Genomic DNA, 25,083 nt, shown 5'->3' with positions numbered 1-25,083 from the left:
CTCGTCCTTTTTTTTGGGGCGTTGAAGCAAGTCATCCTCGTTTTGAGGGACTGCCTATGATGATGATATGAAGAATTAACATTTTTGACAAAGTCCCAGATAATTTCCCAGAGAGCATCCAACAACTGCCATTGCCTTCAGGAGATGAGAAAGAAAATTAGAGGGAAATGATAGAATGACTAGAAACGAATAGAATGAACAACAATATCCTTTGATACAGAATTATTTGAGACAAGCGATGCAAGGTTGAGTAGGGCAAAGTTTGCATGTCAGCAGCTGCCCAGTTGAGCCCATTGAGTTATTTTGCTGTGCAGCCCTGTTTGACGCTGTTTAATTATCTCATGTGGAATAAATAAATCATAGTGTGGTGTTAAATGTACCGAACGCAGCTGAAAATAAAGCTGTAACAGTATCACACTGGCTATGTGATGCCCGATACGTTCCACTTTTAATCGGCTTTCAGCAGCAGCATCTTTACACGTACATCAAAGCCACCTTAATCCTACGTGCACACTGTAAAATGCAAGAAGAAATCAGAAACATAACTTTGCAAATAACATTGTGCTTAAGGAGGTAATCCAGTCACGGCTCTGCTGATGATGCTAATAATATCAACAGCACTGAGTGATTGAATTACAGTGCCACGGTTCCCTGGCTGTAGCCTTACTGTCCTCCCAATCATCACTACTCAACGCAGCTGTATTTGAATACTCTATTCTTTTTTCATGAATAATGAAGTAAGATGCCAATAAGAAACAGCTCATTTTTCAAAGACTAGTAACACCCTCACGCGTGGATCTGGCTGCCGATGTATATCTGAAATAATGATCCGATCTAAGGGTATATTTTCTGCTGCTGTCTGCCTGTGGTGCAAGCTCAGGCGAGGTGCTGGATGGGAGGGTGGTTGTGAAAACTGGAGAAGAGATTGACCATTCAAAATTCATCAGTAGAATGCTGCCGTATATTTTCGCACTGGGCAATGGGGGAGCAGGCAGCTTACACTGTTCCAGTGCGCAAGCTTCATTGGACCTTTGGACTCCGTATCACACATTTCCTGTGGACTACTGTCACCTGCGCAATGGCATCACTGTGACTAAAGCAGGCGTGCAGCCAAGAGAGGGATCTTCCTGAGTTTCTTAAAACTGCGCACTTTACCGGACAATGATTCAGAACGTTTTTATCTTGAATTACTTTTCTTGCAATTTTTTCCGAAGCATTGATTTTATTTTTGCATTTTTTTTTTGCTATTGCTCTTTTTCACCTTTAAGTTCAAGGGAATTTAACTGAGATAGCTACAGTTCCTTTCTGGGGAGTTGTATTTCCCACAGGGAATTGAAGGATAAGAATGTCTTCTATAGCCATGAGCAGAGGCAAGTGCACCGGCATTGAGATGAGCTCAAAAGATCTGCTCCTACCCAAGGAACCGGGGGGGTGGGGGGTGAAATTGCCCCTTTTTAAAGCCCCGTTAGCGCCTTGGGGGGGGGGGGGGGTGATAGAGGGGCGGAGGAGACTTTTTGTCCGGCGATGGGGGCGCTACTGTCTCCAGGGAAAATGCCTGGGAGTTTGCCGCGCACGGGGTTGCTCACCGGCAATGATGTCATCCCCGTTTGCAGTGACCCCGCACTGCCCCGAGCCGACCCCTTAATGCCCCGCGATGGAAATTGACTGGCGTGAGCGGATGTCAATGCCAGCTTTGCGGGTCGCGAAGTTGGCCGACATCCGCTCTCGGGGTGCTAATAATGGGCCCTGGGCCACCATCTTTTTTAGATTGCCGACTCTTGGGTCAGTTCTATGATGGCAGCCGTAGCGTGGTCCGGGCCGCCATCATGCAATCTGGCACTCCGTTTTTGGTGTCGGGCTGCTGGCCCGGTACAATGGAGGCCATCAGAGGCCTTCCCGAGCGTGCAGCGGCCCTCCCCTTTAAGTGAAGGGGAGGGGCGTTGAAGCGCGTCAGCACTACGCAGAGCATCCGCGCAGCGTTTCCCTCCCTCCCAGTACCCCCAGTAGCGCCTCGGTAAACCAAGTGGAGGGCACGAGATTGCGCTTCGCTTCCTTTGAGGGGCGGTAAGCCGAATTCAGCAGCGGGGGTGGGACTTCTGCGCTGGGCACAGAAAGTCCCACCCCCAGATGGTTACTGCCCCAATCGGGGCACAGGGCAATTTGGCCCCCTTGGTGTACAGACAACATCACAGTTACCTGTACAAAAGGCAAATACTGTGAATGCTGGAAATCTGAAATATAAGCAGAAAACGTTGGAAATACTCAGTCGATCAGGCAGTATTTGTGGAGAAACAGAGTTAACGTTTCAGGTCGATTTGTCAGATGAAAGATGATGGATCTGAAACGTTAATTCTGTTTCCCCATAGACGCTGCCTGACCTGCTGAGTATTTCCAGCGTTGTCCGTTTATACCACAGTTACTACAACATTTCCAAGGAGCTACTTACGCTTCACTGAGGAAGCAGTCTGAGAACTTTGATGTCTTCTGCAGCCAAACTTCCAATCTTCGGCCACAGGATGAGACCACTCTGCTTGTGATGGTGAAAGCTATGCCTGCCTTGAATCTGTATGCCATTGGCCCATCTCAAGCCACTGTGGGCGACACCTGTCCGATCGGTTGAGTTACCATGCACTGTTGCACACATCAGGTCAATGCTACATTGTTTGCTGGGACCAAGGGCTTTATTATTGTTTCTAAGGTGAATGATCATCATCAAGAGAGGGCTTTTCACTTTTTAGCTGGCTTCGTAAAAGTGCAAGGATTCATTGATGGAACCGATGTGACCAACATATTCATGAAAGTGCAGGTTGCTTGTGCTATCAGAATTACATCATGCAGTTTGGTGTCAGGTACATTGGCAGCTGCTCTAATGCATTAATCCTATGCCAATCTACAATCACGTCATATTTCAAGACACTTAGATGCATGTGTCTGACAAACCAGGGATATATTCTTGAGCAGAGGCTGAACGTAGCAGTGTACAATCCAAGGACTACAACAGGAAGAATATATAATGAGACAAATGTCACTATAAGGATACAAATTGAACTTAGAGAAGGCTTGCTACAATAAAGATTCCTCTGTCTGAACAGGTTTAGGGTATACTATGTACATAAGAACATAAGAACATAAGAAATAGGAGCAGGAGTAGGCCATACAGCCCCTCGAGCCTGCTCTGCCATTTAATACGATCATGGCTGATCCGATCATTCGGACTCGGCTCCACTTCCCTGCCCGCTCCCCATAACCCCTTATTCCCTTATCGATTAAGAAACTGTCTATCTCTGTCTTAAATTTATTCAATGTTCCAGCTTCCACAGCTCTCTGAGGCAGCGACTTTCACAGATTTACAACCCTCTGAGAGAAGAAATTCCTCCTCATCTCAGTTTTAAATGGGCGGCCCCTTATTCTAAGATTATGCCCCCTAGTTCTAGTCTCCCCCATCAGTGGAAACATCCTCTCAGCAGCCACCTTGTCAAGCCCCCTCATAATCTTATATGTTTTGTGTAGAAACCCAAAAAGGTCCCCAAAATTACAGTTGTGTATGGTATGCTGCAAAATTATGCTATCTGGAGAGGACGCACTATGCATATGGATTTTGCTGGAGTATTTTATGGTCCTTTACACTCAGTGAGCGGTTTCCTGGGAATGAGCAAGCTGCGTCATCCATGAACTTGGGCTGTTTAGTAATAACATAAGAACATAACATATGAACATAAGAATTAGGAACAGGAATAGGCCATCTAGCCCCTCGAGCTTGCTCCGCCATTCAACAAGATCATGGCTGATCTGGCTGTGGACTCAGCTCCACTTACCCGCCCGCTCCCCATAACCCTTAATTCCCTTATTGGTTAAAAATCTATCTATCTGTGATTTGAATACATTCAATGAGCTAGCCTCAACTTCTTCCTTGGGCAGAGAATTCCACAGATTCACAACCCTCTGGGAGAAGAAATTCCTTCTCAACTCGGTTTTAAATTGGCTCCCCCGTATTTTGAGGCTGTGCCCACTAGTTCTAGTCTCCCCGACCAGTGGAAACAACCTCTCTGCCTCTATCTTGTCTATCCCTTTCATTATTTTAAATGTTTCTATAAGATCACCCCTCATCCTTCTGAACTCCAACGAGTAAAGACCCAGTCTACTCAATCAATCATCATAAGGTAACCCCCTCATCTCCGGAATCGGCCTCGTGAATCGTCTCTGTACCCCCTCCAAGGCTAGTATATCCTTCCTTAAGTAAGGTGACCAAAACTGCACGCAGTACTCCAGGTGCGGCCTCACCAATACCCTGTACAGTTGCAGCAGGACCTCCCTGCTTTTGTACTCCATCCCTCTCGCAATGAAGGCCAACATTCCATTCGCCTTCCTGATTACCTGCTGCACCTGCAAACTAACTTTTTGGGATTCATGCACAAGGATTTGCCGTCCGGAGGTGGCGGGGGTCCCCGATGGAGGGCACTCTACGCAGGGGTCCTCCCACTATTCATCGGGGACTTGGCCTGGAGGGTGGTGCACGGAGCAGTGCCGTGCAACAAATTTTTAAGCCGGTTCACGGACTCCCAGGCCGCCTGCAATTTCTGCTGTCTGGAGGAGTCCGTGTTCCATGTTTTTATTGAGTGCACAAGGTTGCAGCCCCTGTTCCATTATTTGAAGGGGCTGCTCCTGAAATTCTGGCTGCACTTCAGTCCCACTCTCCTGATCTTTGGGCACCCTGTGCGGAGGGGAGCGGGTAGGTCCGAGGGCCTCCTCGTAGGACTGCTCCTGGACACGGCCAAGGGTGCCATCAGCCGGTCCAGGCAGCGGGCGGTCGAGGGGGTCGTTCAACCTGACTGCCTGCCTCTCTTCCGCTCTTACATCCGGTCCAGGGTGTCCTTGGAGATGGAGCACGCGGTGTCCACCGGTACGCTCGCGGCCTTCCGCGAGAGGTGGGCACCGGAGGGACTGGAGTGCATCATCACGCCCGGCAACCAAATTTTAATTTGATTTTACGTTTTAAAGTTTAATTTGTTTTCATTGCCGGTGCTTTTAGTGTCCCCCTCCCCTTTTGTAGGGGGCACTGGAAAAATTTGATTTTAGCGCCCCAAAAAAACCAAAACAAAAAAAAAAAAAAAATGTCTGCTGTGTCACCCAGGTCGGGTGGCATGGTTTTAATGTTTATGTTTTTGCAGGTAAACTCAAAAGAGTTTCATGCACAAGGACCAAGGGCTCAATTTCCCCCAGTTATCTGTGCGTTTTTTTTTGGCGCGCGCCGTTTTATTTGGCCTAAATTTAAATATTCAAGTTTCCCCAAAGATTGTGCGCCAGCGTAACACAGTTAGTTATGATTTTTTTAGGTAGAGTTTTTTTTGAGTCAAATTTGCATAAATGTGAAAAACTGGTGCAGACCTGATGTCTGCGCCAGTTTTTCACAGTTAAGCAAGTTTGGCCAACTTACATTTTTCCTCGGACGATGTATGTGACCACTCCCAAAAAACCTTCCGGGCACTTAAGAAAAACCAGCGCACGTTAAAAAAATCGGCGCCGAAAGACGCCATTGTTTTTAGGCGAAGTTTTGGAGGGAATCAAGAACACAGTAAATATGCATCATCAAGCTTAATTTTTTACAAACTTAAAACGCAGAAAATGGAAGTCTAATGCAATTCTTCAATTTTGGATTTTTTTCAAAGTGCCGCGCCACCACCGAATGTCAACAAACTGGGCTCAAGGGTCGGAGCGTCGGCCGGCAGAATCAGTCCCTCGCCCGGACACAGGGGCTTGGCTTCAAAAGAAGCCCGGGGAGGGTGGAGGCCAAACTGAAGGGATGAGAACCCTTACACTGTGCAGCAGCATCAAAAGAAGCCCACGGGGGGAAGGAGGTGGTGTTTGCCGACCCCTGTGTCCGGGCGAGGGAGCGATTCTGCCGGCCGACCCTCGAGCCCAGCGAGGAGATGTTCGGTCGATGGTGGGGTGGTACTTTGAGAAAAATCTAATCTTAAAGAATTACCTTAGACTTCGTTGCCCCAAATGTCCTGATTTGAATGTCTAGCTTCCCGTTCTAAGCAAGCCTATTGCGCGTGCGCAGACCAGGGTGTGGTCCATACCAGGGCGTCCACCTTGGGGAAAGAGACAACAAAGAAGCTTGTCCTGCTGTTTTGAGCTTCTTGCAAAGGAACATATTTAATCATGGGGGCAATACTGACAATGCCATACCTGGTGCAAGCCCTCTGCATGATGGTGCTGCGGAGGAGATGATTGATTTTGACAACATCGCATGATGAACCTCAGAGCACGTAGGATGATGGGCAGGAGCCTTTACCCACATCGGGTATCTTGAGACATGCGTTCGTACCTGCACCTGAGTGATGCAGACTGTGAGAGAAGGCTGCGTTTCTACAAAGAAGTTGTAACCGAGATCTGTGAGTTAATGAAAGCAGACCGGCAACCTAGAAGCATCAGGAGGACTGCTTTGTCAGTTGAAGTGAAGGTTACAGCTGCACTTTCATTTTATGCAATGGATCATTCCAGACCACAACTGGGGAGGTGTGTGCCATTTCTCAACATGCAACACATATCTGTATTCGACATGTGACTGCTGCACTATAAGCCCGGAGGAATGACGACATAAAGTTCACTCTGACCGCCCAGGCAATGCATGAAAGGGCTGTGGGCTTCTCCAGGATTGTTGGCTTCCCAAAGGTACAGGGCTGCATTTAACCTACCCACATTGCCTTGCGAGCACCTTTGGAGGATTCCGAGATGTACAGGAACAGAAAAGGCTTTCACTCGGTTAATGTGCAGCTCGTGTGTGACCGACATGAATCACATCATGTCAGTTGATGCGAGGTACCCTGGGAGCACCCATGATGCATTCATTCTATTCGAGATCATTATATCTGCCATGTTTCAGCAGCAGCCAGAAGGGCAGAGCTGGCTACTGGGAGACAAAGGGTACGGCCTCGTCACCTGGCTCATGACGCCCCAACGTGTAACCCGGACGGAAGCTGACTGGGAATACAACATGTCGCACATTGCGACGTGCAGCATCATAGAGAGGACCTTTGGCATCTTGAAACAGTGTTTCCGATGCCTGGACCGTTGCAGAGGCTACTTGCAATACTCCCCTGAGATTGTTGGTCAGTTCACTGTTGTCTGCTGCATGCTGCATAACTTAGCCATCATGAGGCAGCAGCAGCTGGTAGTGGGAGAACCACCTGAGGTGAGAGTGGCGGATGTTGAGGAAGAAGATGCAGATGATGAGGAGGAGGAGGAAGAGGAGGAAGCCATGCAAATACCTGAACCCAAAGAACGACGGCGGGGGAGGTCGGGCTATCGTGCCCCTTTAACGATTGATCAAGCCTTCCGCCAGCAGCTCATCCGTGAACGCTTTGCTACCTGAAGGCTCAGCGGCAAATATTCCATATGGACCATGTTTACTGCTTGGACCTATTTCGTAATGTTGTGTTCTGTTAATGGAACAAATAATGGAAATGGTTCTTCTTTACTTCAAAAAGTTCTGTTAATAATGTAACAAATAATGGAATTTAGGGAGTTAGGAGTTAAATTAAAAAGTAGGACCTCAAAGGTAGTAATCTCAGGATTGCTACCAGTGCCACGTGCTAGTCAGAGTAGAAATAGCAAGATAATTAAGATGAATACGTGCCTTGAGGAATGGTGCAAGAGGGAGGCATTCAAATTCCTGGGACATTGGAACCGGTTCTGGGGGAAGTGGGACCAGTACAAACCGGACGATCTGCACCTGAGCAGGACCGGAACCAATGTCCTAGGGGTTTGCTAGTGCTGTCGGGGAGGGTTTAAACTAATATGGCAGGGGGATGGGAACCTATGCAGGCAGACAGAGGGAAATAAAATGGGGGCAGAAGCAAATGGTAGAAAGGAGATAAGGAAAAGTGGAGGGCAGAGAAATCAAAGGCAAAAATCAAAAAGGGCCACGTTACATCATAATTCTAAAAAACAAAGAGTGTTAAAAAAACAAGCCTGAAGGCTCTGTGTTTCAATGTGAGGAGTATTCATAATAAGGTGGATGAATTAACTGCACAGATAGCTGTTAACAGATATGATATAATTGGGATTACGGAGACATTATTCCAGGGTGACCAAGGCTGCGAACTCAACATCCTGGGGTATTCAATATTCAGGAAGGATAGACAGAAAGGAAAAGGAGGTGGGGTAGCATTGCTAGTTAAAGAGGAGATCAACGCAATAGTAAGGAAGGACATTAGATTAGATGATGTGGAATCTGTATGGGTAGAGCTGCGGAACACCAAAGGGCAGAAAATGCTAGTGGGAGTTGTGTACAGACCACCAAACAGTAGTAGTGAGGTTGGGGACAGCATCAAACAAGAAATTAAGGATGCGTGCAATAAAGGTACAGCAGTTGTCATGGGTGACTTTAATCTACATATAGATTGGGCTAACCAAACTGGTAGCAATGCGGTGGAGGAGGATTTTCTGGAGTGAAGAAGGGATGGTTTTCTACACCAATATGTCGAGGAACCAATGAGAGAGCTGGCCATCCTAGACTGGGTGATGTGTAATGAGAGAGGATTAATTAGCAATCTTGTTGTGCGAGGCCCCTTGGGGAAGAGTGATTATAATATGCTAGAATTCTTCATTAAGATGGAGAGTGACACAGTTCATTTAGAGACTAAGGACTTGAACTTAAAGAAAGGTAACTTTGATGGTATGAGACGTGAATTGGCTAGAATAGACTGGCAAATGATACTTAAAGGGTTGACGGTGGACAGGCAATGGCAGACATTTAAAGATCACATGGATGAACTTCAACAATTGTACATCCCTGTCTGACGTAAAAATAAAACGGGCAAGGTGGCTCAACTGTGGCTAACAAGGGAAATTAGGGATAGTGTTAAATCCAAGGAAGAGGCATATACATTGGCCAGGAAAAGCAGCAAACCTGAGGACTGGGAGAAATTTTGAATTCAGCAGAGGAGAACAAAGGGTGTAACGAGTAGAGTGGACAAGGGAGAACCAGTGGATGTGGTGTATTTAGACTTTCAAAAGTCCCACACAAGAGATTAGTGTGCAAAATTAAAGCACATGATATTGGGAGTAATGTATTAACGTGGATAGAGAACTGGTTGGCAGACAGGAAGCAGAGAGTAGGAATACACGGGTCCTTTTCAGAATGGCAGGCAGTGACTAGTGGGGTACCGCAAGTTTCAGTGCTGGGACCTCAGCTATTTACAATATACATTAATGATTTAGACGAAGGAATTGAATGTAATATCTCTAAGTTTGCAGATGACACTAAGCTGGGTGGCAGTGTGAGCTGTGAGGACGATACTAAGAGGCTGCAGGTGACTTGGACAGGTTAGGTGAGTGGGCAAATGCATGGCAAATACAGTATAATGTGGATAAATGTGAGGTTATCCACTTTGGTGGCAAAAACACGAAGGCAGAATATTATCTGAATGGTGACAGATTAGGAAAAGGGGAGGTGCAATGAGACCTGGGTGTCATGGTACATCAGTCATTGAAAGTTGGCATGCAGGTACAGCAGGTGGTGAAGAAGGCAAATGGCATGTTGGCCTTCATAGCGAGAGGATTTGAGTATAGGAGCAGGGAGGTCTTACTGCAGTTGTACAGGGCCTTGGTGAGGCCTCACCTTGAATACTGTGTACAGTTTTGGTCTCCTAATCTGAGGAAGGACATTCTTGCTATTGAGGGAGTGCAACAAAGGTTCACCAGACTGATTCCCAGGATGGCAGGATTGACATATGAAGAAAGACTGGATCGACTAGGATTATATTCACTGGAATTTAGAAGAATGAGAGGGGATCTCATTGAAACATATATAATTCTGATGGGATTAGACAGGTTAGATGCAGGAAGAATGTTCCCGATGTTGGGAAAGTCCAGAACCAGGGGTCACAGTCTAAGGATAAGGGGAAAGCCATTTAGGACCGAGATGAGGAGAAACTTCTTCACTCAGAGAATTGTGAACCTGTGGAATTCTCTACCACAGAAAGTTGTTGAGGCCAATTCGTTAGATATATTCAAAAGGGAGTTAGATGTGGCCCTTACGGCTAAAGGGATCAAGGGGTATGGAGAGAAAGCAGGAATGGGGTACTGAAGTTGTATGATCAGACATATCATATTGAATGGTGGTGCAGGCTCGAAGGGCCGAATGGCTTACTCCTGCATCTATTTTCTATGTTTCTAAATGATTCAGTTATAATTTAGAATATATTTTATTCAAAAGTTCATCAAACACTTGTTTGTACGTAACTTTAATAAATATATTCTGTATGAACTTTAAAGTTTTCAGTTAAGATCACTTACAAACTCAAGGATCACTTACAAAGTTTTAAAGTTGTAAATTTACATAACTTACAAAAAACTTTTAAGTTGAGAACAGTTACAACAGTAACAACAACAATAAGTTGAAGAACAACAACAGCAGCAGCAAAGAAAGGCTGCACCCATCTCTCCTCCACCTTATTCTAAGACCGTCCGCTGCGCTTGGTCTTGGTGACTCCACCCTTGCCTGCAGGCGGTGGCACAGTGTTTCTCGGGTTGGTACCAAGCTTATTCTTTTGAGCATTTCAGGTGGGGGCGGAGGGGGCGGGGGGGGGGCAGGGATGGGGAGGAGCAGGCGGTAAGGTGGAAGGCCCGGCTTGGGCCTCTTTAGAAGCTTGCCTGGGGATTGGAGTGGGAATGGCAGTTGATGCTGTCAATGGCCGCGGGGTCTGGGTGTGTTTCCTTATTGCAGCAGCTAACTCCGACATTCCCTCCCTCATGTTCATGGACAGTGTTCCCATTTCTTGTGAGAGTGTTGTTACTTCTCCCGACAGTCCCACTACCTCACCATTCATCCCATTGATGTTGTCCAGGAGTGAACTACTGAACCACATCTGTTAGATCCTGCACCTCAGGAGAGCGCTGTCGAGCTCTCCTTCCCCTTCTCATCCTGGGTGTGGCTCGCTGCATCCCACTGGGACCTGCAGCCTCGGACGGTGGGGCCCTGGGTGTGCCTTGCTGCATCTCACTGGGACCCGCAGCCTTGGATGGTGGGGCCTTGGGTGTGCCTCGCTGCTTCCCACTAGGACCCGCAGCCTCGGACAGTGAGAAACCATGGAATGTCCCAACACTCGTACCACTCAGGAAAGGGGCTGGCACCTCAATGGGCAGCACCTGCACCTCCTCCAGAGTGAGTACAACAGTGGGGGTTTCATCCATCACCTCCCCCTCACCCCCCCGCCCCCGCCCCCCACCCCCATGCTCTTGGTCTGGAAGGTGGGATTGGAAGATGTTCTCCTCTTCAGGCTCATCCTCGTCTGAATCTTCTTCTGCATCGGCTTCATTCTTGTCAGGGTTGGCCTCAAGTTCTGCAAAATATAACAGAACAGACAAATGGTTAGCAGCAGAGGAGGGGCCAGGGTGGGTGGCATGAGTCGGCTCACACAGCGCAGGCAGCAGGCTGATTTGAAGGACCACGATGAATGATGGCACATTACATCAACCAAAGTGTAGCTGACGGAGACATCCCCGTGAACCGAAGCATGGCTAGCCCGCGCAGTACTTAACATTTAGCAAAGCCAGACTGTGGAATTTGCAGGACTTACCCTCTCCCTCGTGTGTGGGCCCAGCTTGTGCAGTGGTGGTTGCTTTTCTCCAGGCAAGACCCATCAAAGCAGCGACCCTGTCTTCCAAAGGTGTCAGTGGCTGCAGATTTGCCGGGCCTCCTCCTGTTTATTTCTTTTCCTTTTGTTGTGTGCCACCTTCCTCTGCAAAGATGAAAATATAACTTTTTAGAGCGGGTGTCTTTCTGCTGGGTGGGACATATACAGCTGGTCACATTTACAATTGCAATTTCAGTGAATAAATGAAAATATTACTTACACTAACTGCTTGACCAAGGTTCTGCCACTTCTTTTTGCACTGGCCTCTGGACCTCGGGGTGGTCACCATTACACAGTAATCTTCTGCAAGTTGTTTCCAGCGTTTCTTCATTTCTTTTGGTGAAACTTTTATGTGACCTCTGCTGGTGTCCAGCTCATGCCATCTGGCCTCAATTACAGTAACTAGTGCCTCCACTTCATCCTGTGAGAAATTCTTGGTCCTTGAGCCACGTTGCATATTGTATTGCAGCTGCGATTTTTCCAATGAGAATTAAAATTCTCATACACAACTGTCTCTTTAAAAATGACCGTTTGCAGACCGAGAGCTGCATTGGGCGTGTGCGCCATAGCAATCACGTCAAAAATGTCCTTATCTTTTCGCGCATGCACAGAAGGGGGGGGGCATCGTTTTTTCAGCGCAGACCCCCCCCCAAAACAGGATCGCTGCTTTGATGGGTCCTGCCTGGAGAAAAGCAACCACCACTGCACAAGCTGGGCCCATACTCGAGGGAGAGAGTATGTCTTGAAAATTCCACAGTGTGACTTTGAGCAGCGCCAATTTCAAAAAATAGAATGGGGACACTTGCTAGTTATTTTTTTGGAGTAGTTGGGATTTTAAAAAATAGGCGTAACTCTTGCAATACGCCAAAAAATGGCATTGGGGAAAATTGAGCCCCAAAGAACTAAAGTCTCTAAAGATGAGGAAATATCCAATGAGGTAGGATAGTGATAGACTTCAAGAGGGCATAGACTGGTTGGTGAAATGGGCAGAAAAGTGGCAGATGAAATCCAGCGTAGAAAAGTGATACATTTTGGTCAGAAGAACGAGGAGAGGCAATATAAACTAAAGGGTACAATCCTATACGGGGTGCAGGAACAGAGAGACCTGGGGGTATATGTGCACAAATCGTTGAAGGTGGCAGGGCAGGTTGGGAAAGTGGTTAAAAAAGCATATGGGATCCTGGGCTTCATAAATAGAGGCAGAGAGTACAAAAGCAAGGAAGTTATGATGAACCTTTATAGCACATTGGTTTGGCCTCATTCTGGGCACTGCACTTTAGGAAGGATGTGAAGGCCTTAGAGAGGGTGCGGAAAAGATTTTCGAGAATGATTCCAGGGATGAGGGACTTCAGTTACATGGATAGACTGGAGAAGCTGGGGTTGTTCTTGCAGCAGAGAAGGTTGAGAGGAGATTTGATCGAGGTGTTCAAAATCATGAGGGGTCCAGACAGAGTAGATCGAGAGAAACTGTTCCCATTGGTGGAAGGGCCAAGAACCAGAGGTCACAGATTTAAGGTGATTGGCAAAAGAACCAAAGGCGACATGAGGACAAATTTTTCGAGTGGTTAGGATCTGGAATGCACAGCCTGAAAGGTTGGTGGAGGCAGACTCAATCATGGCTTTCAGAAGAGAATTGGATAAGTACCTGAAGGAAAAAAAATTTGCAGGGTTAGGAGGAAAGGGCGGAGGAGTGGGACTGGCTGAGGTGCTCTTGCAGCGAGCCGGCACGGGCTCGACTGGCCAAATGGCTTCCTTCTGTGCTGTAATTATTCTATGTGAGCAAGGAATTTGTTGAGGAGAAAGTGTGTGTTCCATGCTATGCCAGAATATCATGAAGAGATGACAACAGCAGGCACTGATCTATGCAAATTCCTTCAAAGTGTTGAACTTGTTTTGGAACGCCTAACAGCAGACACCACAGTGATTTGCTCCATTACATCGTTCCGCATTGCCCAGATGGACACCCATCACCCCTGTGCTCGCTGACCTAAGCAACGCCTCGATTTCAAAATTCTCAGCCTTGTTTTCAAATCGCCTCCGTGGCCTCGCCCCTCCCTATCTCTGAATCTCCTCCAGCCCCACAACCCCCCGAGAGGTCTGCGCTCCTCCAATTCTGCCCTCTTGAGCATTCCTGATTGTAATCGCTCCACCATTGGTGGCCGTGCCTTCTGTTGCCTAGGTCCCAAGCTCTGGAACTCCCTCCCGAAACCTCTCCGCCTCTCTACCTCTCTTTCCTCCTTCAAGAAGCTCCGTAAAACCCACCTCTTTGACCATGCTTTAGGTCACCTGCCCTAATTTCTACTTGTGTGGCTCGGTGTCAATTTAAATAAATCTCATACACTCCTGTGAAGCGCCTTGGGATGTTTCACGATGTTAAATGCGCTATATAAATACAAGTTGTTGCTTTTGTTGTTGTTTTGAGGCCAGTGCACCCTGCAACCAAAGCTGGCTACTTTCCATTGCATCACTTACAGAGCTTGGTCTAAGAAGCAAGACATCCTCCCAGCTTCCTTGCAGATCCTTGAGTCAACAGAAGGCAGAACAATAAATTCAAAAAAATCAATTTCTCCTGCCCTAAATTTGACGTCCTTCCCCGGCCTCCACATTTCCAGCACATGGACCAATCAGCGTTGGGAGCATGCCATCAATTCTTCGATCATGGAAGCTTGAAAAATATTGGGAGACTCCTGCCATGCTGTGTGATATGAAATGCCCTCCTGGGCGCACTGCCGCAGTACCTCGAGCAAAAAATCATCCATCTAGTTCCACACTTATATTACAGTACAGGTACTGCTCAAACTGTAATATGCTGGGTGGTCCTTCTCATTAGAAACATAGAAAATAGGTGCAGGAGTAGGCCATTCGGCCCCTCGAGCCTGCACCACCATTCAATAAGATCATGGCTAATCTTTCCCTCAGTACCCCTTTCCTGCTTTCTCTCCATACCCCTTGATCCCTTTAGCCGTAAGGGCCACATCTAATTCTCACTTGAATATATCCAATGAACTGGCATCAACAACTCGCTACGGTAGGGAATTCCACAGGTTAACAACTCTCTGAGTGAAGAAGTTTCTCCTCATCTCAGTCCTAAATGGCCTACCCCTTATCCTAAGACTGTGTCCCCTGGTTCTGGACTTCCCCAACATCGGGAACATTCTTCCCGCATCTAACCTGACCAGTCCCATCAGAATCTTATAAGGTTCTATGAGATTCCCTCTCATCCTTCTAAACTCCAGTGCATAAAGGCCCAGTTGATCCAGTCTCTCCTCATATGTCAGTCCTGCCATCCCAGGAATCAGTCTGGTGAACTTTCGCTGCACTCCCTCAATAGCAAGAACATCTTTCCCCAGATTCGGAGACCAAAACTGAGCACAATATTCCAGGTGAGGCCTCACCAAGGCCCTGTACAACTGCAGTAAGACCTCCCTGCTCCTATACTCAAATCTCCTAGCTATGAAAGCCAACATACCATTTGCCTTCTTCACCACCTGCTGTACCTGCATGCCAACTTTCAATGACTGATGTACCATGACATCCAGGTCTCGTTGCACCTCCCCTTTTCCTAATCTGCCACCATTCAGATAATGGGGGCTGGGGTGGATTAACCGTGGGGCGGCTGTGGGTGCATCCCCAGGCCCACCAAAGAACACAGGCCCACCTATCTACAGAACAGAATATGTACTAGCCTGTTTTATTTCACATGTTATTGAGAGAAGTTTGCATATATATAGATTTATGAAGGGGAAGTCATGTTCGACAAATTTGCTGGAATTCTTTGAGGATGTAACGAACAGGGTGGACAAAGTGTGGTGTATTTGGATTTCCAGAAGACATTTGACAAGGTGACACATAAAAGGTTACTGCACAAGATAAAAGTTCACTGGGTTGGGGGTAATATATTATCATGTTAGATGCAGGAAGAATGTTCCTGATGTTGGGAAAGTCCAGAATCAGGGGACACAGTCTAAGGATAAGGGGTAAGCCATTTAGGACCGAGATGAGGAGAAACTTCTTCACTCAGAGAATTGTGAACCTGTGGAATTCTCTACCACAGAAAGTGCTTGAGGTCAGTTCGTTAGATATATTCAAAAGGGAGTTAGATGTAGCCCTTATGGCTAAAGGGATCAGGGGGTATGGAGAGAAAGCAGGAAAGGGGTACTGAAGTTGCTTGATCAGCCATGATCATATTGAATGGTGGTGCAGGCTCGAAGGGCCAAATGGCATACTCCTGCACCTATTTTCTATATTTCTATGGATAGAGGATTGGCTAACTAACAGAAAACAGAGAGTCGGGATAAATGGTTCTTTCTCGGGTTGGCAATCAGTAACTAGTGGGGTGCCGCAGGGATCAGTGCTGGGACGCAACTATTTACAATCTATATTAATGACTTGGAAGAAAGGACCAAGTATAAGGTAGCCAAGTTTGCTGATGATACAAAGATGGGAGGAAAAGCAATGTGTGAGGAAGACACAAAAAATCTGCAAAAGGACAGACAGGCTAAGTGAGTGGGCAAAAATTTGGCAGATGGAGTATAATGTTGGAAAGTGTGAGGTCATACACTTTGGCAGAAAAAAATCAAAGAGCAAGTTATTATTTAAATGGAGAAAGATTGCAAAGTGCTGCAGTACAGCGGGACCTGGGGGTACTTGTGCATGAAACACAAAATGTTAGTATGGAGGTACAGCAAGTGATCAGGAAGGCCAATGGAATCTTGGCCTTTATTGCAAAGGGTATGGAGTATAAAAGCAGGTAAGTCTTGCTACAGTTATACAGGGTATTGGTGAGGCCACACCTGGAATACTGCATGCAGTTTTGGTTTCCATATTGGCGAAAGTATATACTTGCTTTGGAGGCAGTTCAGAGAAGGTTCACTCGGTTGATTCCGGAGATGAGGGGGTTGACTTATGAGGAAAGGTTGAGTAGGTTAGGCCTCTACTCATTGGAACTCAGAAGAATGAGAGGTGATCTTATCGAAACATATAAGATTATGAGGGGGCTTTACAAGGTGGATGCAGTGAGGATGTTTCCACTAATGGGGGAGACTAAAACTAGAGGGCATAATCTTAGAATAAGGGGCCGCCCATTTAAAACTGAGATGAGGAGAAATTTCTTGTCTCAGAGGGTTGTAAATCTGTGGAATTCGCTGCCTCAGAGAGCTGTGGAAGCTGGGACATTGAATAACTTGAAGACAGAGATAGACAGTTTCTTAATCGATAAGGGATTAAGGGGTTATGGGGAGTGGGCGGGGAATTGGAGTTGAGTCCATGATCGGATCAGCCATGATCGTATTAAATGGCGGAGCAGGCTCGAAGGGCCGTATGGCCTACTCCTGCTCCTATTTCTTATGTTCTTATATATATATATATATAAATATAGGAATCTCGTATTGCAATATTACCAGAACCAGAATATATACCTACTTAATACAGAATATATGCTTTCATTGTTGAATATACTGGGCTCTGTTTTCATACTCAGAATCAGAATCATATATGTAATGTAATGCAAAGAAACCAATCGGCCCATTAGGATCCATTTGCCCCAGGCCCATCAGGCCCTTACTCCGGCCCTCGTTGCAGAGCATGTTCCATAGTAACTGCACTCATACTGTTGCTTGAAAATCGCTAATCTAGACTCTCACTTCTGCTTGTTAGACCTTTTATAATTTTTGGGATATTAAGGGAATCGAAAGATATGGGGATTGTGCAGGAGTGTAAAGTTGAGGTAGAAGATCAGCCATGTTCTTATTGAATGGCGGAGCAGACTCGAGGGGCCCAATGGCCTACTCCTGCTCCTATTTCTTATGTTCTTATGTTTCCTGATGGCTAGGAAAAAGTTTATACATGCCATCAAAGGAAAACCATGGTACTGTCATGTGCAGGTGAACTGGGCAGCAGTTCTATTTTGTGTTGGCGGTCTGACATCACCAGAACTGGTAATGCCACTCCACTGATTTTGGAATCAGAATTACTGGAGATAAAAGGACCACGGGTTACTATCCAATGAAACTGTATAACTGCAGCGAAAGTCAGCTGGACCAGGAACTTCCAGAATTTACACAAAACATTCAATCTGACTCACTGACACATCAAAAGGCACTTGGCTTATAAAGTATATGTGAATGTTTTACTCCAGCTCGCTTCCCAGAGAAAACCATGCAGAATGCGCCTCTCAAACAGTGATTACACTATAATTGTTTATGTCTCCCTCTGGTACAGAAACCATATAAAGCAGTCTTTGCATGATTATAATTCAGCTTTAATATAGCTCCCAAAGAAGGTACTCTAGACAGACACAGATAGGTCAATGTTTTTTATATCTTCCCATACCAAAGATTTTTATGTGTGTATATTTTGCTCCTATTTTTGTCTGCGCTTTTTAAAATAAAAATGGCACATGTACAGGATTTTTAAAAGAGAATCACAGGGTGGATGTTTAAATCCCAGTGCTCAGGTTGTGGGACGTGTACGCTGAAAACTTTGTGCATCTCTGAATTAGAAACTGCCGTGACATGTCTGCACCTGTTGATTTGCTCAAGTAAAGTTGTACCACCATCTTTGATGCCCTTGCTCCCAGTAAGACCTTGATTCTCTCCCATCCTGGTTGTTGGCTTTCAATGTTGCTCCATCGAGTACTGAGCGTATCTGGCGTCAACTGGTTTAGTCCTTCATCGCCAGATCTAGCTGAACCACATGAAGTGCAATTGGGCCTCGGTCTTCTCTGCCAAAACCATCCAGGATTACAGAGAATATAAAGCACAGAAAGAGGCCATTCGGCCCATCCAGACCATACTGGCGTTTATGCTTCACTCGAGCCTCCTCCCATCTTTTCTCCACTAACCCTATCAGCATAACCCTCTATTCCCTTATCCCTTATATGCTTTTCTAGCCTCCTCTAATTTTCACACATTATGATATTTGAATGAAGCAGAATGTTTGAAAGCACTTTAGCCAGACAGAAGACTCAATGGGCCCAAGTTTCCCCAGGAGTTGCTCCGTTTTTTTTGGAGCAACTAGATTTTTTGGAGTGCCTTAAAAATCGCGTTTCTGCCCATTTAATTTGCGCCAGTGTAAGTGAGTTAGTTAGGTTTTCTTTTAGTTTAGTTATTTTTTCAAAAAGGGGGCGTTACCAGCCACCTATGCCCATTTTGGCCATTTAAGCAAGTTTAGCCAGCTAAAAGTTACTCCAAACTAACTTAGGCCACCGTATGTGGCCACTTGTGTCGGCACAGAAAAACCTTGCGGTGAGTTAAGAAATCAGCGCAGGTAGCCAGAGATGAGGGGGGTGAAGGGAAGTGAGAGGACCTTGCAAAGCACTAAACACCTTCACAACAACATTAAAGAAGCATAAGTACATTTAAAGCACCAAGCACTAAACAAAGCACAAAACTAAGCATTCAATAACAAATAAAAAATACAAGGAAGCTGAGAGGAGTCAGTAACTGTGTACAAGGACACCCAGGTCCCTCTGAACACCAACATTTCCCAATCTCTCACCATTTAAAAAATACTCTGCTTTTCTCATTTTCCTATCATGAGCTAATGATAGTTACTGTCTAAGTTTGCATCCTCGACCAGGCCAACATCCCCAGCATTGAAGCACTGACCACACTTGATCAGCTCCGCTGGGTAGGCCACATTGTTCGCATGCCAGACACAAGACTCCCAAACCTAGCACCAAGACTTACAAAGCAATAAACAAAGCACAAAAAGTAATAAGCAATTAATTAACAAATAAAAAATAGAAGGAACCCTGCACATAAAGCACCAAGACGAAAGTAATAAGCAATTAATCAATCAATAACAAATAAAAAATAGAAGTCCTACCTTTATGTGAAGGGAAGGCAGTGGGCCGCCGATGAGGGAATGCATTCAGCCAGGGCTAGGGGCGGTAGACGCACACCGGGAGGCTAGGCTCAACGTGGCATCGGGGGAGGGGGAGGGGTGGGGAGGGGAGAGGGGGAGGGGATGGGGAGAGGGGGAGGGGATGGGGAGAGGGGGAGCATTTTATTTTTTTTTAGATCCAATAAACCAATGAAGAAACTTCTCAGGCTACAAGTGCTGAAGCTATGGAGGATTCATCCTTCCAGTTAGGTGGAAGTACCCTTTTGGACTTGTAATAACAAGCCAGCCTGTAGATTTTGCTCTCAATAAGAATCAAATGGAACTTGGCATCTTTATCCTTCCTGTTCCTCTCCAAATGCTTGCGGACAGACTCTAGCGCGCATGTGCAAAGGTCCCGGCACTGTTTTCAGCGCTGGGACCTGGCTCCGGCCCCCATTCCTTCTGCTGTGCTACGCCAAGGGCCTGCAACATTCCAGCAGCGGGGAGAATACCACGGTAAGTTTTAGGCGCAATTTGTCTTCTACAAAGTCGGCGCACCTCACGGAAGTGCGGCGTTCTAAGCGGGCGGGCAAACTTGAGCCCAATGATGCATGAGTTGAGTAGGTGTGCAGAAGCATGGATCTTCAGACTCTGTTCACCCAATTCCACGCTGACAGCAACCATCAACTTAGCTAGCAAATTTGTCCAAACAAGTTAGAAAGGCTGTTGAGCTTTAGTTCACCCATGCTGAGATAAAGAAAACAAAAACCTGCAAATTTCTTAAATGAATCCAAATATTTTTGCCTCCATTACCCAACCCAGAAATCTGTTTCTCGTGTTAAGAACTTTCTGACAACATTCCTAAATTTGGCTTTCGAATCAGTATTCCCATGACTATTTCCTTTGTGCCCTAATTCACATATCTCAAAACTTTAAGATTCCTTCAGCAGATTACTGTGGCACTATTAAACTGGGATAAACAGGTTAAATTTGTGGTTTTCTCTCACTGATCTCAGCCAGAATGTGATTGGTGTGCTATAATCGGTTTGGTATCTTAGGGCTCGGGAGGGAAGAGAATCAGCCAAAGCCATGATTGCTACTGTGACTCCTGGTAGAAAGTGCTCGTGTGTAGATGTCAGGGGAGCACAGGATCAGCCATGTGTCTGCAGCAGTGAAATAGCCTGCTGGCTCTCCTTTTGTACATGAAGAGTATTGTTTCAGGAGCAAAGAAAAGAAAATGGGTACATAATTAAGAAGGGAGACAAATTTGTGGCCTCTGGGAATCAGAACACACACAAGTTCAAATAATTCCAAGCGTGCAGTTTCCTGACTGCATACTAAATTTACGTCCAGTCCAGTCGCCCTCTTCACTGCCGTTGCTCTCCTGCTCCAGTACGCACTGCTCCCTGGAGTGGTATGCCTCCACGCTGCTACTTCTGCGCCCTGGCCTGCTCCGATGGTGCTCGCCATGGGAGTCACCAAGATCCAGGTCGGTGATTGGAGCGTGGGCAGGTACAGCAGGAGCGGCGAGGTCGGGGCGAAGGAGCGGCGAGAGATTGTAGAGGGGTGTGATCGGGGCCCAGGAGAGGCGTGAGTTTGGGGCCCAGGAGAGACGGGGGCCCAGGTGCAGCACGGGCCAGCCCACACTGCGATATGTGCGCGCACTAGGTCCGTGCAGCAGAGCTGGCCTTCGGTCGTGTTGGATAACCCTTGCCACTGGACCAAGACCTAGCTCTGTCAAGCCCGTGTGGTGGCTGGTGTGCAACGGTCACCCCACGTTAAAAAAATCCACGCACAGGCATCTTTCACCCTTCAACATACAGTTTGGGACCTGGAATATTAGGTCCTTCATTGAAGCCCCTGTGAACTTTTTGGCTTGAAAGCAAGTCCCTCGACTCGAGGGACTGTCTATGATGATGACTAAATTTAGCTGTGTAAATTTTTATTGCGTTCTTGAATTTCTTGGTAATCACAAATATTTTTATGCTGCCTGTTTCATTTTGAAGATAAAAATGATATGCAAACCACACCCAGTAGAATATAACATAATTCCTGCCAATGGTTAAATATTTGGGCAGTAAATGTATTCAGGATTCATGCTAACGTTATCCACCTCTTCATCGTAGCTGCCAAGCGGGCTACAGAACCTCCCTGCTGATAAAATAGAGAAGCTAAAGAAGGAAGACCCAGTTGAGTACCTCAACAGAACCCACCATGACGAACCGAGCAGCCTCAACACCCTGACCTACACAAAACCACAGCATAGACCATCACAGACAGAACTGCTGGGACGGGCTCACGTTGGTACTCCGGTAAGGGAAGTGGTTTCCTCGTTTGTGCCAGGCTTGGCTTTATGTGCCATAGCACCTTTTTACGTGTTTTAGAATTGGAGTCTGTAACGGTTGTTATGTGGCAGTCAACAATTGCACAGCGAGATCCCAGAAATAGTAATGAAAGGAACCATCGTTATCATCACAGGCAGTTCCTCGGGATCGAGGAAGACTTGCTTCCACTCTAAAAATGAGCCCTTAGGTGGCTGAACAGTCCAATACGAGAGCCACAGTCCCTGTCACAGGTGGGACAGATAGTCGTTGAGGGAAAGGGGTGGGTGGGACTGGTTTGCCGCACACTCTTTCCGCTACCTGCGCTTGATTTCTGCAATCTCTCGGCGATGAGACTCGAGGTGCTCAGCGCCCTCCCGGATGCACTTCCTCCACTTAGGGTGGTCTTTGGCCAGGGACTCCCAGGTGTCGGTGGGGATGTTGTACTTTATCAGTAAGGAACCGATGATCGTAATGAATGACCAATTCATTTATTTTTGATGGTGGTGGTTGAAAGAGGAACTTTTCGCCAGGACTGCGGGAGAATTCCCTTCAAATAATGCCACAGCGTGTTTAAGGTCCACCTGAACCGGCAGATCAGAAGTCAGAAGAACCCTCTCAGAGGGTTGTAGATCTGTGGAATTTGCTGCCGCAGAGAGCTGTGGAAGCCGGGCCATTGAATAAATTTAAGACAGAGATAGACAGTTTTGTAACCGATAAGGGGTTATGGGGAGCGGGCAGGGAAGTGGAGCTGAGTCCATGATTGGATCAGCCAAGATCGTAATAAATGGCGGAGCAGGCGCGAGGGACTGTATGGCCTACTCCTGCTCCTATTTCTTATGTTCTTATGTCACCCTGACAAGGGAGCACTCTGTCAGTACTGCAGTGCCATGTCAGCCTAAATTACGCGTTCAAGTCCTGGTGTGGGGTTGAACCCACGACCTACTTCAGTAGTGAGAGCAACTGAGCCAAGCTGACAGTCTTAATAGACGGGACACTCACATCAGATTGATTGGGTTTCATTTATAGCAAATTGATTTTTTTTACATAGTTGGGTAAACCAGGCAAGTTGTGCCCACCTGAACCCCATGCATTAAAAGTGATGCATGCGCTATTAATTTGTCCAGATATGCCAATGGCACAGTATTTTCCTCCTCAGAATTCCAGCTCCCCCTAGTTCTTGGCTCTCCAGTCCTTCCCAACTCCATAGCTAATCCTCGATTCGGAACATCTCAGCCCTGCAACCCCACAGCTGATGCTCTTGATTCAGAACTCCCCAGCCTCTCCAATTTCATATATTTTTCACCACACAACACGCAGCCATTTGTAGAGGCCAAACATGTGTTGCACAGAATATACTATCCTACACGTCTTTCTTCCTGCCTGCATTCTCACTGTATTGAAATCAAGGCCCAAGTCTCCTATGCTAGTTGACTCTTTCCTAGAACTTTTTTTACCTCCCAGAAGAATACAAGTTTACATTACATAAATCTTTTATAAGTGTCCAAGAAATGCTGCTGTACTGCACAAACATACTTACTATCAGTTTGAATTCCTATTAAGGGAATACCTCGCTGATGTGGATATATTTTATGCTACAAAGCTGGTCATATTACCAAATTATTGCCTTTACCATGTACATATTCCAAGAAATCCATTTCATTACAGTTAATATTTTTAGAGGCAACTGGAATGATCTATATATCTGGAACGCTCATTATTACCACATCTCATTATAGCATTAAAAACACATGAACCACACTGTTCGATCATTTCATCAGCCTCGAGTTCAGTGATGTGGCCGGGTGCCCAGAATACACAGAGATTTTATTGTACTGCCAATGGCCTGAACATTTTTAAAGTACACTCTACTGAATCTCAAGCTTTCCCTGCATTACTCCTCACTGTTGGTTATATATGACTTTCTCATTGTTAAATCATTGGCACTAAATGATAAACCTTATAACAGCACTGATGGAGATTTCAGCATCGGTACCAATTTGCAGGTTTGAGTCATTTGGTCATCATCATAAGCAGTCCCTCGGAATCGAGGAAGACTTGCTTTCACTCTAAAAATGAGTCCTTAGGTGGCTGAACAGTCCAATATGAGAGCCACAGTCCCCGTCACAGGTGGGACAGATAGTCGTTGTGGGAAAGGGTGGGTGGGACAGGTTTGTCGCATGCTCTTTCCGCTGCCTGTGCTTGGTTTCTGCATGCTCTCGGCGGTGAGACTCGAGGTGCTCAGCACCCTCCCGGATGCTCTTCCTCCACTTAGGGTGGTCTTTGGCCAGGGACTCCTAGGTGTCAGTGGGGATGTTGCACTTTATCAGGGAGTCTTTGAGGGTGTCCCTGTAACGTTTCCTCTGCCCAACTTTGGCTCGTTTGCCGTGAAGGAGTTCCAAGTAGAGTGCTTGCTTTGGGAGTCTGGTGTCTCATTTGGTAACACTCTAGCCTGTGACAAGTTTAGGGTTTTGCCATACATATTCTCTCAGGTCAATCACATAAGTGGCCTGAGCACCCTATATTTTAAGGTGTGCTCGTAGTGCCCAATAGCTAATCACACCCTGTAGCAATGTACTGCATTCTCCAACAATCCTCACATTTTTCCCACCCACTCTACTCACCAGCATAGTGACCATTTTAAATTGATATCTTCCTGTTAATGACTGCCCAACTAAAGAAAAAAGCCTCACCCTATTCACTCCATCAAAACCCTTCATCATTTAAATAACCTCTATTGAACCTCTTCGAAGCCTTCTCTGCTCCATTGAAAATAGTTCTAATATCTCAAGTCTCTCTTCATAACTATTGTTTCCCATCTGTGCTAACTCTATGCAGTACTCTCTCAATAGTTTTAACGTACTTACTATAATGGGATGCGCAAAATTACATACGCCCCCTGCCTTCTCAACAAGGCGCACATGTCTGCAGACATCCCGCTGCCCTCCTGCACAAGCTCGTCAACCAGAGTCAGAGAGGGGCAGGGGAGCGGGACCGTGGTGTAGGCGGGGCGAGGAAGGGGAGCTTGGGCATCGCTTCAAGGGGAGGGGAAGAGAGGTGGTGGTGCCGGGTGGAGGAGTGGGTGTTGGTGGTGTAAATGTAATCATGTTCTGTAACCTTTCTTATTGTACACTTGTAAATACACTCACATTGTTGGCCCTCTCTTGGTGAGTGTCTGATTTTAACGTCATGTGTGGTGCCTTGTGAGAAACATACATCTGACCCCCAGGTCATCTGCTTTATCAGGAATATCTTGCCATTCACATATGACTGCACTGTATAATGGGTAGGGTCAC

General features: G+C 46.4%; 1 protein-coding gene across 1 annotated transcript in view; it reads left to right on the top strand.

Moving 5' to 3' along the window:
• The window catches only part of saxo4 (stabilizer of axonemal microtubules 4), a 187,956-nt gene that overhangs the window by 50,875 nt on the left and 111,998 nt on the right, over window positions 1-25,083 (top strand). Inside the window, exon 7 of the mRNA XM_070898673.1 lies at window positions 21,593-21,778. Coding sequence (XP_070754774.1) covers window positions 21,593-21,778 — 186 coding nt within the window. The remainder of the gene's footprint in view (window positions 1-21,592; window positions 21,779-25,083) is intronic.

The sequence above is a fragment of the Pristiophorus japonicus genome, chromosome 14, assembly GCF_044704955.1.
Source record: "Pristiophorus japonicus isolate sPriJap1 chromosome 14, sPriJap1.hap1, whole genome shotgun sequence".
Taxonomy (NCBI): Eukaryota; Metazoa; Chordata; class Chondrichthyes; family Pristiophoridae; genus Pristiophorus; species Pristiophorus japonicus.
The sequence above is the reverse complement of the archived record's forward strand: the minus strand, read 5'-3'. Positions and strand labels throughout refer to the sequence as shown.